This window comes from Canis aureus, chromosome 33 (assembly GCF_053574225.1).
Source record: "Canis aureus isolate CA01 chromosome 33, VMU_Caureus_v.1.0, whole genome shotgun sequence".
NCBI lineage: Eukaryota > Metazoa > Chordata > Mammalia > Carnivora > Canidae > Canis > Canis aureus.
In genome coordinates, this window is record NC_135643.1 from 14519977 (window position 1) to 14538590 (window position 18614).

At 32.6% G+C, this 18614-nt stretch overlaps 1 protein-coding gene across 3 annotated transcripts in view; it reads left to right on the forward strand.

The window, feature by feature from the left end:
• The window catches only part of CCSER1 (coiled-coil serine rich protein 1), a 1371014-nt gene that overhangs the window by 902577 nt on the left and 449823 nt on the right, over positions 1-18614 (forward strand). For all 3 annotated transcript variants that reach the window (XM_077882877.1, XM_077882876.1, XM_077882878.1), the window contains one exon: positions 2181-2225. In XM_077882877.1, the coding sequence (XP_077739003.1) occupies positions 2181-2225 (45 nt within the window). The remainder of the gene's footprint in view (positions 1-2180; positions 2226-18614) is intronic.

The window sequence follows — 18614 nt, forward strand, 5'->3', positions numbered from 1 at the left end:
CTTCTCCCTCTGCCTGTGTCTCTGCCTCTCTGTGTCTCTTGTGAATAAATAAATAAAATCTTTAAAAACATATTAGAATAAGAAGAGGAAGATGCAGAAAAAGATAATGATTATGTTGGGATATACTATACTTGGTCCTATCTTTAAGTGCTGTAGCGTATTACTCATTCAATCTTCATAGAAACCATATGGTATGGCCACTATATTGTTATTTTCAAGTATAAAACATGAAGTTGAGAGATATTATGTAATTTGTTAGCATACAGGAAAAGGTGGTAAACCAGATATTTAAACCCATATCAGTCTGAATTCAAAAGCATATCATTTAACTGTTTCCTATATTCTAAAAGTTATGAGCATGAATGCCTCTTTAGAATTTATTTTTAACCTACGCTACCAGGTTTAAGAGTGTTATGATATTTTGTTTTATATCATTTTCTATATGAACTATAGGCTTTTCAAAATGTATTCTGTAAATGTTAGGTGATTTTCTATACTCAAACATCAGGCTGTCAATTATTTACAAAAATAACTGGTTTGCCAAATTGAGTCTTGGGCTTTTTCTAGAATCAACAGAATAATAGCCTGTTTTTTATATTTTACAAATAATAGTCTGGTTTTACAAATAGTCTATTTTACACAAATATTTAATATTTGTGTTAATATGTGCCTGTCTGAACAATTCAAGAAATGAGGTTTATATATGAAGAGATAAAATTTGAAAACTTCTTATAAACTTCGTAAACATAAATGCTGTCACCAAATGAAAAGATACCCTTAATGAGTCAGGTAAATGCGCTGTTTAACAAAACCACAAAACAGCAGTGTTTCTTAAATTCCAAAATATAAAACTAGAAATGGAATATTTAAGTATAGCATACCTTTCTTGTAGGCCCATTTTCTCACCAATTGGTTTAGTGATAATGTAGAATATACAGTTGGGCTTATGTGCTTTTCAGTTTTCATCAGAAATAGAGAAATATCTTGACCTAATCAAATTCTTAATGATAATTATAAAATTGTTAAAACCATGTTTTCTAAAGCTGTGTCAAATTATTTAGAGGAATGGGGAAAATATGTATGATAAAGATAAATCCCAATGTTTATTTGAACTTTTTTCAGTTTTCCCCTGATAGTGTTTCTAAAAGAAAGGGAAAAAATGAAATGCAGATATAGACTTAATTATGTGAGTCTTCATTTATGTCTGTCTTTGGTATTTTAAATTTTTACCCTCAATTTTCAAAAACTCTATCCAAAATCCTTTTCTTTAAACACTTTACTAAGTATGCCGGTTAATCCACCCATCTTTCCTAGACCTCCCAAGGAGATACTTTTCAAACTATTACATTCATATGAATTACCTGGAAAGTATGTTAAAATGTGTATTCTTACTCAGTGTGTCCTGGGTAGAGTCTGACAGTCTGCATTTTTAAAAATAATAAGTGATTTTTTAATTAAGGTAAAATTGACATGTAACATTAATTTCAAATGTACAACATAATGATTCCAATATTTGTGTATATCATAAAACAATCACAGTCAGTCTAATTGACACTCAACACCACAATTGTTTTTCCTGTGATGAGGACTGTTAAGATTTACTTTCTTACCAATTTTAAATATGCTATACAGTATTAACTATAGCCTCCATGATGTATGATAAATCTTCATGGATAGTCTGCATTTCTAATGAGTACCCAAGGTGATATGATATATCAGGCACCACACTATGAGTAGCCAGATTTTTAGAGTATTATATGCAGCAGGTACTGCTTTCTCAGCCTTGAAGACTGTTAGATGTGATCTTCTCTGTGGCCTCTATGTGAATGCCTATTCCCAGACTAATGAGACTCTCTCATGTTCACACAAAATGCAACTCAATGTGCTACTTCAATGTGGACAGCACCTTTTAGATTGTGATTTCACCAAGGGACAGACAATCACTGCTAAAACAAATGCTTTACACTTTATTTTTATGTGTGATCTTAGGATTTAGCAAGAAATACATTGGCACCACATTTGAAGACTTACTCAGAAGTAGATTTTGGCACATGTGTGAGTAGTCATCTAGATAAAAATCTTTTTTAAGCAAATTATTTTACTTCAAAATGTTTGCCCTAATACTAATTATTAGTTACTTCTTTGCCAACAATGAAACATTTTGCTTTTTCTTTTTTCAGGGTTTGAACCTGAAAAGACTGGAGTCAGTACAAGGAGGGAGAGAGGTAAGAAAGTCTAAAGGAGAAGGAAGAAGAGAAAGTGCCTTACCATGTTGCAGTGATGTGGTTGGTGAGTGATGGTGGATGATAATGATGATGATGATGATGGCGATGGAGATAAGAATGTGTGGAGAGGAATTTTGTGGACATAAATCCCATTCATTCTGGTCAAAGCACATTTTGCACATTTATGTAAATGTATTATTTGTGCTTGTTTTTCTGAAACTAAAGAAATATTGTTTCTCTGGCTAGGTAAGGACTGTTTCTGTTAAAATGGATTTTTGCAGTAGCAGACCCTCTAAATGGTGTAACAAAGACCTTTTAAACAAATATTACAGGGCAATATTTAAAATGCTTTCCTGAGAAATTAGCAAAGTTCTAACAATGCAAACCATTCATGACATTTGGGATTCTTCACTCTCCTACCCAAGGTCACTGAAATATGCTAGGAAGTTGGTATGCATTACTAGATAATGTAAAGTTGCTTTGGTAAGACTAGCAATTTTAAAAGTTTCTTTAATTATTGTTCATCCCAGATGTTTCATAAAGAGGAGAACTTTAAATAGTATCAGACATAATACCATATCATGCACATTATATATATATATATATATATATATATAACGATTTTTTTAATTCTAACTGAACGAGCAGACTTAACTTCAATTAAAATCTTTCCGTGCTAAAATGTATAAATGTTGTACCTTGTGATTTGGGTTGTTGGGGTGGGGGAGAGTGTAGTAATTAATTCTGTAAATCAGTATTTTCTTGTTGCCCAAAAGGTAAGTTTATTTTTAAGTGATATTCATTTAATAATTTTTTTAAAGATTTTTTAAAATTTACTTATTCATGAGAGACACACACAGAGAGAGGCAGAGACACAGGCAGAGGGAGAAACAGGCTCCATGCAGGGAGCCTGACATGGGACTCGATCCCGGGTCTCCAGGATCACACCCTAGGCTGAAGGCAGGCGCTAAACCGCTGAGCCACCCGGGCTGCCCTATTTAATAATTTTTTGGTAAAAAAAAGTGAAGCTATTTTGTCTTAAAAAATGTGACAATAAATATTACTCTCTCCCCATCTGTGGCCTCTCTTTCTGTAAAAAGAGATTTCTTCTGTATTGTGTTACAAAGTATTTTTCCCCTTCTTTCTTTGCTGTTTTAATTTCCACTTGTGTGTTCTTAGTATTTGACATTTTAGATCCTGGTAAACTTGTTATTTAGGGCCTCTTTCCTATTTTTCTGCTATTTCCACTCAGAATAATCTATTCCTTTTGAGGGGCATATAATAATTGGTTCACATTGGAAGAAGAGCTGGAGAAAGTGAAATATAATCCGTCTTTAGATATTTTTTTATGTTGTAAGAAAGCAAGGTGATAAGGATATGGTCATTTGTAAAGAGAGAGTTGTGGGGCAGGGTGGGGGGGAGTATGTACTGTGTAAGGAAGACCTCAGAACCATTTAGTTTTGGAAGGGTAACTACTTTCATCCAGATATGATCAAAATGAAATTACTTAAAGAACTTAACTCATCACCTCCTAAGTGGAAAATTCACACCCAAGCAGTACTGCCAGAATTTCTCTCTGCTGATTTTGTGCCTCTAAGGAAATAGAATTTGGAGTTACCCAGTTTCTCCCTGTTGTCTCCTAGTCCAATAGTAACAATGTGTCCAAAGAAGGCAAACTTCAATCCATACACCCATATAATGGCCTTGCTAAATGGTAGCCAAATTCTTCATTTCTTTTATGAAGCTTTTGTGATTTTTTATGTTATGTTAAAAAGCCAAATGACTGGTTTTTATTGGAAAGAGTTACTCTTAAATTTTATTGCTTTTTCTTTTCATTTTCTCTGATTTCATTTTTATTAGAAATACACTTGTGGGTGGGGAACATGCTGATAATGTGTTTTAAATTATTATTTTTTCTTAAAACAATTTTATGATTTGCGTGAAGGTCAGAATTTTAATGACCTACAGTTTAAAGTATACATTTGCATAGAGGGGACAACCTGATTTGGATTTCTCCCTGAGGTCAGTGGAGTGATTGTGAAGAAGGTAAGTTCATTAGATCAGTGATAGCTCAGTATTCTCTTTGGCACTTGACACTACCAATCCAGAATATAAACTAAATGGTGACTATTAAAATTCAAAACAACCACTTCACTTGATCTCTGTGCAACACTGGATTACCTGGGCATACTTCTATTTAACCTAACACTCACCTTAGTTTTCCCCATGTTTATAAAGCCTAATGTATTCTATGGTAAGAGACTTTGGAAGAGTATCAGACAATTAGGTGAAATATGTTGTGAAAACTCCTCTGGCAAGTCTCAGTGGTAGATGATCTATAAACAAAGAGTGCAATGACTCCTATAAGCCTCCTGATCTCTCTTGCTTACAATATGTCACATATCTTTCTGATTCCTATTTACTGTGTTCTATTATGTGTGCTTTAGAACAATGTATAGTATACTTCCGATTATGTTAATTTGATATGTGTGGATTTAGAAAAGTCTTACTCAAAGCCTGCTCTTAGAATTCCTTATCCTAACGCTACTGTGATTGATGAAGATTTAATAGCAATGATTACTTCTTAAAATGAATTAATTTGTCTTAGTTTAAATGATAGATATTCCCACTAGGTGTTGATGGATATAATACTGAGGACTTATTACTGAATATTTATAAGAAGGTTTAAGATGGGTTGTTTAAATTGTTCTATTTACTTTTTTGAGATAATGACAATGGTTAGAGCATGCATGGAAAATTAAAGCAGGCGGTAATATCCTATTTAGCTAAGTGGTAAATACTATTAAAAAGCTAATTGCTAGACAGAAAGGCCACATTTAAACATTACGTGCTGTTTAAAAATATAAATTAAGAAGTGATTAAGATATAAACCACTTTTCTGAAGGAAATAGAGATGGGCAGCACCTAAATAACTTGTATTATTGTGAAATATTTGAAAATAGATGTTAGTTGAATTAAAAATTCACATGGATATTTTTGCACAGTTGCACATGCACACTGTATATAAATTGAGGGCACCAATCATAATAGATGTTTAGAAAGGGTGATTAGTAGGATGTACAAAATGTGATTATTAACGGATATTTCTACCTGATAATAAATGAATTTCCTGCCTCTCATGAGATCTTGTAACTCAGAAAAACTTCAGTGAAAAGTCATTGGGTATCACACACAGATAAATCAATGTATCTCTTTTATCAAAGAACTTTTGTTCTCCCACACAATGCTTTTGTTGTTAAATTTAGATAGAACCAAGTTACTATCAGTTTTCTTAAAAGACTGTATACCTTTGTTATTTCAAACAGTATCACATATTCCAAAGTACAGTTTATGTTAACTTATTAAAGATTTATCCGTGTGTGTGCGCACATGAGTGCATGCATACAAATTTTAATGGCAAATTGTCTCTACTTCTACCCTACCTCAAAAATACTCATCATCCATATTCTGTTTATCTTATATCACAAATCTAAATACAGATAAGGTGACTTTATAACATGGATGAAGATAAATGATTATTATGGTTGGATATCTAATCAGGGTAAACATGTGATTTCAGAAATTTTACTGAATGTGGTAAGCTAATATGAGAGACAATTGAACTTTTGAATTGCAACCATGTTGTTGAAAGTTACAGAGATTCCAGAACCACAGAAGGACGAAAATTAACGTACATGTGTGAAATCTTCAAGGATCATTTTTATATAATTTACAGAGCTCATATCTCCCTAAGTGATTAACAGAATAGGCAGAGATCATGTTGCCCTTATTTATCTGGAGTTCTGAAGACAAGATTAACAATATTGATGAGCTCAAAAATTTTGAATAAACAGTTTTATATTCTTATAAGACAGATTATGAACGTGCTTCTCAAACATCTGAAAGAAAATTAACACTTTAGAAGATTTCTAGAAACATTCCTTAGAAATATGACCAAAACACATTATATGGCTATTTATCCCATTTCCAGAAAAACTGCCTGTTGTGGTTTGGAAATTTTTCAGTGGATGATATTTGGCCATGATATTAAAAAATCCCACATGAGGGATTGCAATTACAAGCAGATAGATTCTATAGAAACAATGTTAGGATAAAGTAGACATTACAAATTACTATAATAGCTGATCTATGAATGTGTCATTCTCAAAAAATCACAAGCATGTCTTGAAACCCATATGTTTTACAGTCCAAAATATTTCACTTTCTCTATTGAACTACAGTATCCCCAATTCTCTGTTTATTTGTTTTTGTTTTTGCCCAAAACCATAAGTAGAAAATTATAGATGATAGGAACTTCTAGTACTTAAGAAAACATAATTAGAGACATTAGAAAAGGTAGATTGAAAATCAAATGTTGAGTAAATGCTATTTGCCAAACCCTACTTTATATTTAAATGCATTATTCATTTAAAATAATAATTTAAGATTTTCTATTTACATAAGGTACACTTAAGCATAGGCTGTTTCTAAATAGAGTAATTATTTTATTCTTGTAAATAGTTGATTTTATGCCTTTGCTAATATAGTTGGATAGGCTTTGCGCTGTTTATCTCTTGACAAATTACATATTTCTACCTGAAGCTATAGGTCATTTTTAAATTTAAGACTTAAAAGGGAGAAAATTCAGAGTGAGATAAATAATACTCTAGATTTCTTTTTTCCCCCAAAGATTTATTTGTTTATTTATTCAGAGAGAGAGAGGCAGAGACAAAGACAGAGGGAGAAGCAGGCTGCATCCAGGAAGCCTGACATGGGACTCGATCGTGGGTCGATCACACCCCCAGCTGCAGGCAGCGCTAAACCGCTGCGCCACCGGGGCTGCCAGATACTCTAGATTTCAAACTGATTTGTCTGCCTGAAATATTAGCACAAGCATTATTTCAAGTGTAACAAAATAAAAATCACCTTTAGTTTTTCTTTCCGTGTATAATTTAATTAGAATCATTAAGTAGATTATCTTAGGTCTAGGTTATTGCTTAAATTAGGGAAACTCAACATTACTTCTAGGTCCAACAGACCACTGGAGATAATTGGTTTTTAGTGGAATAAAGAAGGTAAATGTGTGAGCTCTAAGGCGAGAACTAAATTTGAAGACAGTGTATTGTTCTTGGAAATAACTGCAAAGAATAGCAAAAAGTGTTGAAATGCCATTATTCTCTTAAAATCTAATATTTTATATAATTTTGAAATTATAGAAGATAACTATATTTCTTCTGTAGATTTATGCACCAAAAAGCAAAACTTTACCAAGAAGCAGATCTTGATTACCAGTTATTTTAAATATTTTTTTTCTGCAAAACTCTCTTCCATTTGCATGTATTCAGAATAGACCAAATGTTTCTTTTGTTCAACTTCAGCTGTCCCATTCTTGGTTGCTGTAGAGTGTGGTAGAATAAGAAATTCTTCTATATCCTCAGTGATAACACAATTTTAGGAGAAAATATATATTGGCTAATATTGTATTATTTTGGAGGGGTATAAAAGCTGAGATGAGGATAACTCTTCTTTTTATAGCAAGAGTTATTCAATGGTTCAGTGCCAATAGTTCGTTGCTGAGATGTAACTGATTTACAATTTGATTTTGAGATGAAGAAACCTTTAAGAACTCAGTAAAAAATAAGATATTCATTTTTCCCCTTCTCAGAATTGACAGGCAATAAGGGAGGTGAAAGATCTTTGTGCTTATAAATCAATATTTAACTGAAAGAATTACATGGGACCATAATAATTATTCCTTTTTCAAAAGGTAGTTGAGAAAATAAAATGAATTAATATGTACATGGTGCCTGCCACATAGGAAGCACCCAACATATGGCAAATATTACTATTATTATCTTTCATATTATCTAATCTTCCCTCCATTTTTTCTTGTCAGAGGCAGTGTCATATTGTTGAAAGATTTTACTCTCTACGTGAACTAGCCTAGTCTACAGGAAGCAAAGATATTCAAGGCTTAGCCTGACATTTACAGGATTTCACATTCTAAATTGGTTCTGAGATGACAAATTCCAAATAGGACAACAGTTTGGATTCCAAATTCCAATTGGAATCCATTGTTTAACCTCAGAAATTATTTTTTTTGAACCACAAAAATTCTTAATTTCATATTTTATATCATAGATTAGAGAAAAATCGATTTACCTTTTCACTTAGCATTGCTTCTAGGGAGCAATGCATAAGGCCTGTAAGTTTTATAAGCTATTTTTCATACCTTCTCTATTTTCTGAGTAACCTTCAAATTAGATTTTGAAGATCTTTTCATGCTTATAGACTGTTGACATTACAAGAGATTATCCAAAATAAACCCATTAATTAAGCATAACTATTAGATCCACTTCAGTAAGAAAGAAAATATCCTTCTTAGTATCTCAGATGAGGAGAAAAATCCAAAAGAGGTATACAACATTTATTATTATCACTTTCCTTTGGAAATATTTGAGTATCTAGATTAGATATTCCTCAAGTATGTACATAGTGACTAAAAACATTTCCCAAAAGAAGCAGGGGAAAAAAAAAAAAAAAGGAAAAAAGGGAGAGGGAGAGCAGTGAGAGGAAGGAGTGCTTCAGCAGGCATGAAATCATCACCATAGAAGGATAAAGGAGACTTTACCTATAGGAAACCCATTGCACATGTACACAGAAAGCCATGATAAAGAATAGTTACAACAAGTTTGAACAATAATTTGAATCCTAGTGAATTCCATGAAGCAAAAATCCATCATGTTCTTGACAAAGTTTCCCAAAATTGACCCTGTTAATTTCAGATTGTGCTGGATGGAATTATGCCAATTAGAGACATATACATGAGTTAAAATATCAAGTAATCAGGAATTTGCCCTAAGCCCAGGTAGGGAACCTAATAAACCTTCTAACTAAGCAAATTTAAACTAATTAGAACCAACAAAGACAAAGCTGAAGAAGGTCCTTATAAAATTTGGAAAGGATACTCAAGAGTTTTGTGTAAAGGAAAGCAGTGTGTCAAAACCCTCTAAACTCCTGAGTTCTTTTTTTTTTTTTTTTTTTTTTTTTTAGCTAGGCCTCTTTTTATTGGCTCACAATGGAAAGTCATGAAAACAAACCACAGGCAGTGTTGCAAGTACAAGAGCTAGTGCTTTTATCTAGGGTAGAACTTTTCAAATTTGATTAGCTGACCAAGAGGTTACTAAAAAAGCATTTTCATTTAAAGGGGGCAGAAACTCTGTGTTTGGGAGGTTGACAAAAAGAACCTAAAGGTTACAACCAAGGCAAGGCTTACCTCACTGTTGCTCTCAGACTTCAATGGCGTCAGAGGATCATGTTTCAAGTAGAGGAGCTTAAGTCAGTTTGCACTGGAATTTCAAAGAGACCTTTATTGTATCTCTATAATTTCTGACTATTGACCTACCAAACCACCACAAAGTAATGAATCTTTTGATCAAGAAAAACTGTTAGATCTCCTGCAATTGAAAGGAACACTACAGGGGTGCCAGGGTGGCTCAGTCAGTTAAATGGCTGCCTTCAGCTCAGGTCATGATTTCAGGGTCCTGGGATTGAGCCCTGAGACAGGCTCCCTGCTCAGTGAGGAGTCTGCTTCTCCCTCTCCCCCTGCTTATGCTCTCTCTCTCTCTCTCTCTCTCTCTCTGTCAAATAAATAAAATCTTTAAAAAAAGGAACACTACATTGACAAAGTTTTAGTAGGTCTCTAAATAGGGAAATTAGGAGGTTATGGAAGATGGGGAATGTGGAGGATATTTAATCAAGTGATAAGGTCCAGGCAGGATGATTTAAAGACAAGTCTTATAAAGCAGTGTAATAGATAGAAACCAGGCAGTTTATGACATGATATCTTTGTATCAATGTGCACAAAATGTAAAATAAATGAAGGTTCTGACTTCAGGATTCATAAATACAACATATTTTCTTTGTTAAATGCAGCATATTTTCTTTGTTTATAAATCTGTTTTCAAAAATATTTGCCTATTTGTAAAGATTTATAATTTTAAAGTGGTTTTTACAAAGCGATGAGGACTACGAAGGTTATAGCGCAAGGAATTTGACTTTCTAATTAACATAAATGTATATATCTTTTTGTAAGAAACATATACTGTTTTTAGAATCAGTAAAGCCCTGGGGATGTCTTGAGTTGAAAAAATAAAAACAAACTATAGTTTTGTTTTGTTTTTCCATGCCTTATATATTTTTTGAAAGTATATTCTTAAGCTCTGGGAATTTTTTTTTTTTTTGCATTGTTGGTTTTATTTTGTATGCAAGTGAATGTGCAGTTATTTCTTGACCTTTACTTATGTCAATTGATACAAAAGAAATATTCTGTTACAGATGGTCCAATTAAATCAATCTGCTTTCATCAGGGAAGTATTTATTCATATATAAATGAGGAGATCTCTTTTGATTCCTTTCTTAATTTCAAATAGAAGGCAATTGCCACCTCAAAAATACACAGAAGAAAATAAATGTTTTTATTTTAATAATTAATCGTAACTTCATAAAAGAATATCTTTTCTGTTTTGATTTATATTTTCATGTAAAACAAATAATCCTCATATAAATGTTTAATTGTTTTTGCTGACTAATGTATTAAGATCCTGTAAACCTATAAAAACCCACTGCTTCTCTTTTCTGGGGAACTTCATGGCTGTCCTTTTCTCTACTTGGAAGTAGATCCCTAAATCTCTTTCCATCTTTTGGTCATCCCTTCAGTGAAGACAGTTATTTGACATTATATCTACTTTCTGATTATATTGTGTGCTGAAATCAGTCACTTTAACACAGTTCTCTGGACATTGATACTCAGCTTAATGGAATGGAGCACTCCTGATCAGTTCTATTGCTATTCTTTAATTATATCTCAGGACCTCCTTCAGTCCCTAATCAGTGATCACCACATTGTTATTTACTATGTAATCTAAAATTTTTAAGTAAGATTAAGTAATAACAGAATAATATATTTAGGATTCTTTAGCTTCTAAGAAACATTGTACTGTCAAATATTATATGAACAATCGTCTTAATTATATTAAAAACGTAAAGATTAGGGAATTTCAGACTCATGCAAATAACAGTTGTGTTCAAAATAATACTTTTAAGTACAAGTACTATGACATACTCTATTAGTTTGCTAAAGCACCATAGGAAAGTAGCATAGGCTGGGTAACTTAGACAATAGAAAACTTCTCACAGATACAAATCTAGAAGTGCAAGATCAAGGTGCTGCAGATTTGGCTTCTTCTGTCTTCTCTCCTTGGTTTGCAAATGGCATGTCTTTACATGGTCCTTATATGGTTTCTCCTTACTGTTTGTGTGTGTGTGTGTGCGTGTGTGTGTATGTCCAAATTTCCTCTTATAAGGACACTAATCATACTGGTGTGGGCAACCTGAATGGCCTCGTTTTACCTTAATTACCTCTTTAATGGCCCTATCTTCAAATAGTCACATTCTAAGGTACAAGGGGTTAAGGCTTCAACAGATGAATTTTTTTTTGGGGGGGTACAATTCAGCTCATTACACATACTAAAAGTAATAGAACTGTACCATCCATGTTCCTCAAAAGAGAAGCTTCATTTCTGCCTTTCACTTATTTACTCAGAAGCATCCTGTTCTTTTCAATAACCTTGAAATTTGATTACAAATTCCAACCATCAACAAAAAATAAAAAGATAGAATAACACATGTAAATAATTCCTTATCTGCAATTCTAATATTAACCCCAAATGTTTTAAAAATGGATACTGCCCAAAAAGAAGCTAAAGCTCATTTCATGGCCCAAATCTGACCTGAACTAATATGAATCTACTTATAAGGTGCTTTGTCCCCCCACTTAGCATGGACATTTATATTTTGCTACAAAAATATCAATATGTTTGTACAGTTAATTCTCTAAACCCTATTGCTGCCTTGAAAAAGATATTACTAATCTTAATAAACAGCTTTTGATTAAATGAAAGAGGTGACAGCCATGTTGAAAATAGGTCAAGTTGGCAACAAGAAAAGGAATGTGTAAACCATTTAAAAGAACAATGAGTTGCTGCCTGGAGAGCATAGTAACTTTACTATTCATTCCTGAAGAATGGAGTAATTCATAGATACTTTTGTATAGAACTCAGACAATTTGACATCAAAGAAAACAGCAAACAACTTAGATATTAATGGAGCTTCAGTAGAATCACAAAATAATTTTTAAGAATTTTACATATGTTTTATAGATAAAGACATCTATGGCACAGACATAAATTTTCCCTAAACAAGAAATGACTAGGGGCATCTGGGTGACTCAGTGGATGAGCATCTGCCTTTGGCTCAGGTCATGATCTCAGGGTCCTGGGATTTAGTCCCACATCGGTTCCCCGCAGGAAGCCTGCTTCTCCCTCTGCCTGTGTGTCTCTGCCTCTCTCTCTCTGTGTTTCTCATTAATAAATAAATAAAATATTTTTTTAAAAGAAATAACTATATAATACAGAGGCAGTGTAGGAAAGTAGGCTTTTTAGAGAACATATATTTTAGCCCTTCCATTATCAGTTCTGCCCTTTGCTCAGCAATGTGATATTGAGCAACTTGCATAACCTTTCTGTACCTCAGTTTCTTCATTTTAAAATTAAAATTTATAGCTGTAACTTACCTCAAAGAATGGTTATGCATAAAGAAAATGAGGCTACAATATGAAAAATAATGAACTCATTGGTGCCAATAAAAATAACCAATATGGAAGTTTTTCTAATACTGTTATTGTTGGTTATTGTCACTATACTTTGAATTAGCAAAGACAGTAGACATTCCACTCTCTGAGTATAAAGCCACTTACTCAACACCACATCTCAGATGGAATGTTACCTACTCAAGGAAAAACTTCTCAGGGATTCCTACTTGTAAAAGTCATACTTGATGCATAGTTCTATTATGTTATTATGTTTATCATATTATATTGTGACTCTTTTTATATGTGTCTCCACCAGGCTCTTAGACAGAATATTTTTCAGCTTGCACTCACAAAACTTTGTATCATTCCTTAACAAATATTTGTAAGTTGAATATTATTCTTTTTTAGAATCACTGAGTTGGGTTTAGAAAGTTCCTTTCTATATTGATCACTCATTTATTACTTTCGATTTTCATGCATTTAGTTTATATACTTTGGTTTCATTTATAAATATTAAAGTAAAATTAATAGGTACATTTAATTTTATTTATTTGCATTATATTCTATTTAAAGAAATAGATGCTGTTAATGGTTGATCACAGTTTAGGTGAACTGGAGGTATAAAACTTTGAAATTGTGAGAAAAATAAATATTTATAAGCTTCAATTGTGAGGAAAATGTTTAATATAGTTGAATTTTTTTTTAATTTGCCAAGTTCCATAATTTCAAAACTATTGATCCACGTGAGTTTTAAAGTATGTTAATGCTCTTGTATGGTTTTGGCTGATTCAGGTGTTTAAATTATCCCTTATTCTTTGTCACGATTACATTATACAAGGTCTTCAGGCACTCATCATTTTCATCTAATATGATCATCCTGAACTGTAATTCCCTTTTGTACAAATAAGGCTGATTTAGGTGCAGAGAGGATTAATGGATTGCCAAAATCAAATAATGCATAAAAATTCAGTACATAGATTTTGAAATGACATAGTGAAATGATATTTAAACTAATATGTAATAATTAAGGAAGGATACTTTGTAAAATGACACATGAAGTGATATATGAATGTGAAGACTAAGAGATTGAGATTACCATATAGAAAACATTAATCTTGGGGCAATAACATTAATTGACAGAATATATATTTAAAAATAATTTTTACTAACATGATAAGAGACTAAAAAGTAAGGGAAGAATTTGAATTTTAAAAATAAAATATATATATATATTTAGGGAGCCATAAGTTTGTAGGTATTTAACTGACAAACTAGCATGAATAATTCTTTTTCAGTCTGACAATCCTGCAAGGATAGAATTAATACCCTAAATTCGTGAGGTAGTCTGTAATAGAAAAAATATTAAATCTGCTGAGCTCTTTTCCCAGAAAATCATTGAAGCAGGAACCACATGTATCAGGATAGAGGAAAAAAAGAGAGAAAAAAGATGACAATTAAAAATAAAAACAAAAAATGGAAAGAGCACTAGACGGCCAGATTTAATGGGATAAGTAGAGAAGCTGTACATTTTCTATGCAGTCAAATAAAATTTCCCCCCAACCTAGGAAGGACTACACTCAAAACATGAACCAGAGTTCTCAGTTATGAAAGGAAATTTCAAATACAATTTATGTCATAAAACTGGGGAAAGAACTTTATAACTGTGCTTTTAAGCCTTAAGTTGAGCTTAAATGTATTTTGAAAAATTATGTTCTGATATAACTTAAATACTCCTATCACCAACCTACTTCCAAATCCATTCAGCAGTCTAAACATCTGTCTATAACTTACTAAGGGATTGTTCTGAAAAAATTAAGGGTGAATCCAGTTCCTGTTTGGGGCCTATTTATTAAACTATGATGTTCCCTAAAATACTGATCCTGTCTCTTAGCCCTTCCTCTTGACACATTTTTCCTAAGTAACCACATTTATTCTGGTGGCTGTAATGTGGACTCTTTGCTGATGGTTCCTACATCTCTATCTCCAGCCCAGGTCTCTCTCCAGACCTATGTATCTATCCACTTATCGGACCTAAATATTTTTTAAGTTGTATAGATATGTACAAAGACAATGAATTCATCATTATTTTTGTTCTTCCTTCCCCAATAATCTGGTTCTTGCTCTGTTTTCTATATCATTTAATTACATGATTTCTTGACAGTCTTCCATCCCAGGCAATATAGAACCAATCTCATTTCTTCTTCCCCTCTAATGTCCCACACCCTCAAGGTCATCATGCAGTCTCCCCTCTACTTCAGACATCTCTTTATATTTTTTTCATATCTATCGCATTTCCACTGACAGAATTTGGATCTTCATCACCTCTCAAGGGAAATACTTTAATAACCTATCAACTGGTTTTCTAGCTTCTGTGTTCTCCCATCTCCAATCTATGCTCTACACTGTTATCTGAATATAATTATGAGACTTCCTTGCTAAAGAATGTTACTGTCTTCCTGTTACACAATTATAGGGGCTAACCTCCATGGCACATCAACCAAGATTTTAGCCTTAACTTACCATTTTGGAAATCTCTGAATCTCCAGAATTTCTTCTTCAATACAACACCATACCCAATATTAATGGTATCTCCTTTGGCAAACTGAATTGGCATCTCCTTTGGCAAACAAATTTTATGGTATATTTGCACTTTTTCTTAATGGGATGGTAGAAATAATTACTTTTTATGTAGTATAGAGAGCATGTGCCTAATCTGCTAATGCCAGAACTTCTATAAAGCAGGTGCTATGTCCCTTTCTTCTTTATAATCTCCAAAACTTAAGAGCCTAGAACACAGGAAAAATTTAATAAACATTCGCTGATGGAACTAACACCTGATATGTTGGGAGGCTCTGACTTACAAGGGTGGCCTTCTTGAGTTTTGCAAAAATTACCACTAGATGTCACTAGCACATTTCCAATAGCAATTTCTGAGGCAGGGAGACCTAACATTTACTAAGCACCTACTATGTGGCAGTCCCTTTCTAATAATTTTGTGAAGTAGATGCTTTCATCACAAGTCTACAGAAACAGAAGCTTAGGAGGATGAAAAGACTATATAGCTTGTATTAGATAGAGGTGGAACTAAAAATCTACAATTGTCTGGCCATCAAAACCCATGGTTTTCTCACAGTGGCAGCCACATTGTTTCCTTTCTGATTGAGCCTGGCCTCCAAATGACAAATACCATACCCCATTTTTTCTAACAAATTAAATCTTTATTGAAAAATTAAGGTATTATTGGTCTGGACACTTTTTAAACCCTTCAAGTTAAAAGGCAGTGACTTTGCTTCTCTAAATAAGCTTTTCCTGAATATAAATCATTCAAAAATTTTTTTTCAGAAAAATATTTTTAATCAAATATAAAAAATACATGTTTTGAACAGATTTCTAATATATTACTACTTTTTCCATTTGCATTTGAAAGTTGATATCTACTGTATAAAACCTAATTTCTTAGTTTTATAGAAATAACAGAAAAAATATTTTCTGTAATTTGTATCATCCTTAGTTTCCAGCAAAATTCAGTGTCCCCTACTCTATTATCTATATACTAAAGTCTTGCCAACCATACTTGGTATTACAAAATGTAGGCCAAAAATCTGTTACAAATTATTTTATAGTAATAAGGTTCTAAATTTTATTAGGTATTAGATAGCAAAACACTAGCATTATAAATGCCCAATAAGTATTTGATTTTCTAGTTGACTGTCCAGTACTCAATATTTTCTTCTTATCATTAATACTATGCTGAAAGATGCCTGCAACTGTGAGTCTGGGTATGTATGCATTTAAAAGTACAAATTAGGGGGTGTCTGGGTGGCTCAGTCAGTTAAACATATGCCTTTGGCTCAGGTCATGATCCTTGTGTCCTGGGGTGGAGCAAGTATTGGGCTCCCTGCTCAGTGGAGATCTGCTTCTCCCTTCCCTCTGCCTCTCCCCCGCTTGCTTGTATTCTCTCAATCACTCTTTCTCTCTCTCAAATAAATAAATAAAACCTTTTTAAAAAAGTAAAAAATAAAAGTACAAATTAGAAAATGTTAATTAATATATATGTTTCTCTTCTCATTTGTAGCAATCTGTTTATGACAGAGGTAATAATTGCAGAGGATAATCTTAAAGTTTCTTTGAAACTGGATAACTTCAGAGGAAACTATAGCACTGAATGGAAAATAAACTTTTATAGATAAATACCTTTTTATACATCTCCAAAGAATGCTTTCTGTTTCTATGAACAAAGACTTCATTCATAATTATATTCCAGTGCTCTTTCTATTTTGCATAATATCCCACTTGCAGCTTTCTCATTGATATAAGTGTTAGACTATGTCATTTTGAAAATGAGAGTTGAAATGATCAACTCTTTCCAGCGTTTTTTTGTGGAAGATATTTTCTGTAGTGAAATTCAGGTAAATTGTTCAAATTTAGAAACTTTGATAGCATAGCCTCATTTCCTCCACAGGCGGTCTAGGTAAGGAAAATATGCTTTAGGATTCTCAGTAAATGCACCAGTCAGTGTTTAAGAGATACCTTAAATTTCCTTCTTCAAAAAAGATGGAAAGAAGTGAATTATTGAAGTTGCAGTCTGCAGTTTTGATAGTCATGTATAAAAGGGGGCAGATGTTCTTTTCTGCTAAATCATTCCCATAATACACTTACCATGTATTCAGAGATGAGTATGCTTACTGCCAAGCCTTAGAGGAAAGTTTCAGGGAAACATTGATTAAATTCCATTGGAGAACAAAGTAAAGGAGAAAATTAGTCATTCAGAAGGTAGTGTTGTGTATTCCACCTTTTCTTATTCTTCCCCTCCTATAAACTTTCTCTGATTCATGGTAATAAGTTTTAAATGAACCATTATTTTAAACATATTTTCAGATAATCAAAATTTATCTCTATAATGGCCAGTATCAAATCCATGAGAACATTAAATTTTCACTCATATTTATGGAATTTGCATTGCCTCTATGTTTTTTGAGATGTTAAAAAGAAAATTAAATAATAGCTAATAAATGAATTGAAAATCCAGTTTGTATAGCCAAAAAAAATGGTTGGTTAGGTCAGTTTTTCAAACTAGAACTAACTCTAGATTGCTGGCTAATAGGTCATGTGAACTTCTTATGTATAAATGGAATAAAACAACAAGTTTATGAATATTTACTATTACACAGGCAATTACCGGGTCTGTCTTCAAAGTTTACAGAGATACATAAATTAATGAGCTAATTGGAATATGGTAGATAGGTGGATGAATAGATTTGTTTATACATGGGGTATATTTACGTTTACATTTATAAATATGTGTGTATAGCATGTTCTTAAAAGTAATCTCTAGTTAGCATATGGTGAAACAGATTAGTTAAGAGGTTGTATTAGGGACTGGAAAGTTTTAAAAAGTAGAGAATTTCTGAATTTACTAGTGTTTTAAATTAACTGGTTTCACCTCCATAATTTCAAAGATTTTTAAATAAAACTGGTTTGTACAAATGAACTTACATGAACACTAAAGCAGTTTAAATTTGGCCTAATATAAGGGATATAAATTCTAAGAAATGTAGGAAGGTATTTACATGATTTGATAACAATTTACATCATAATGACTTGCATGTAATATTCAGGGTTCAACGGCAATACCAGTTTTCATCCATTAATTCAGTATTTACTAAATTCTTATCAGAGAACTCTATTTGAGTTAAGTAAGGTTTTGAACAAAATACTTGACCACAGTGAAGTACAGT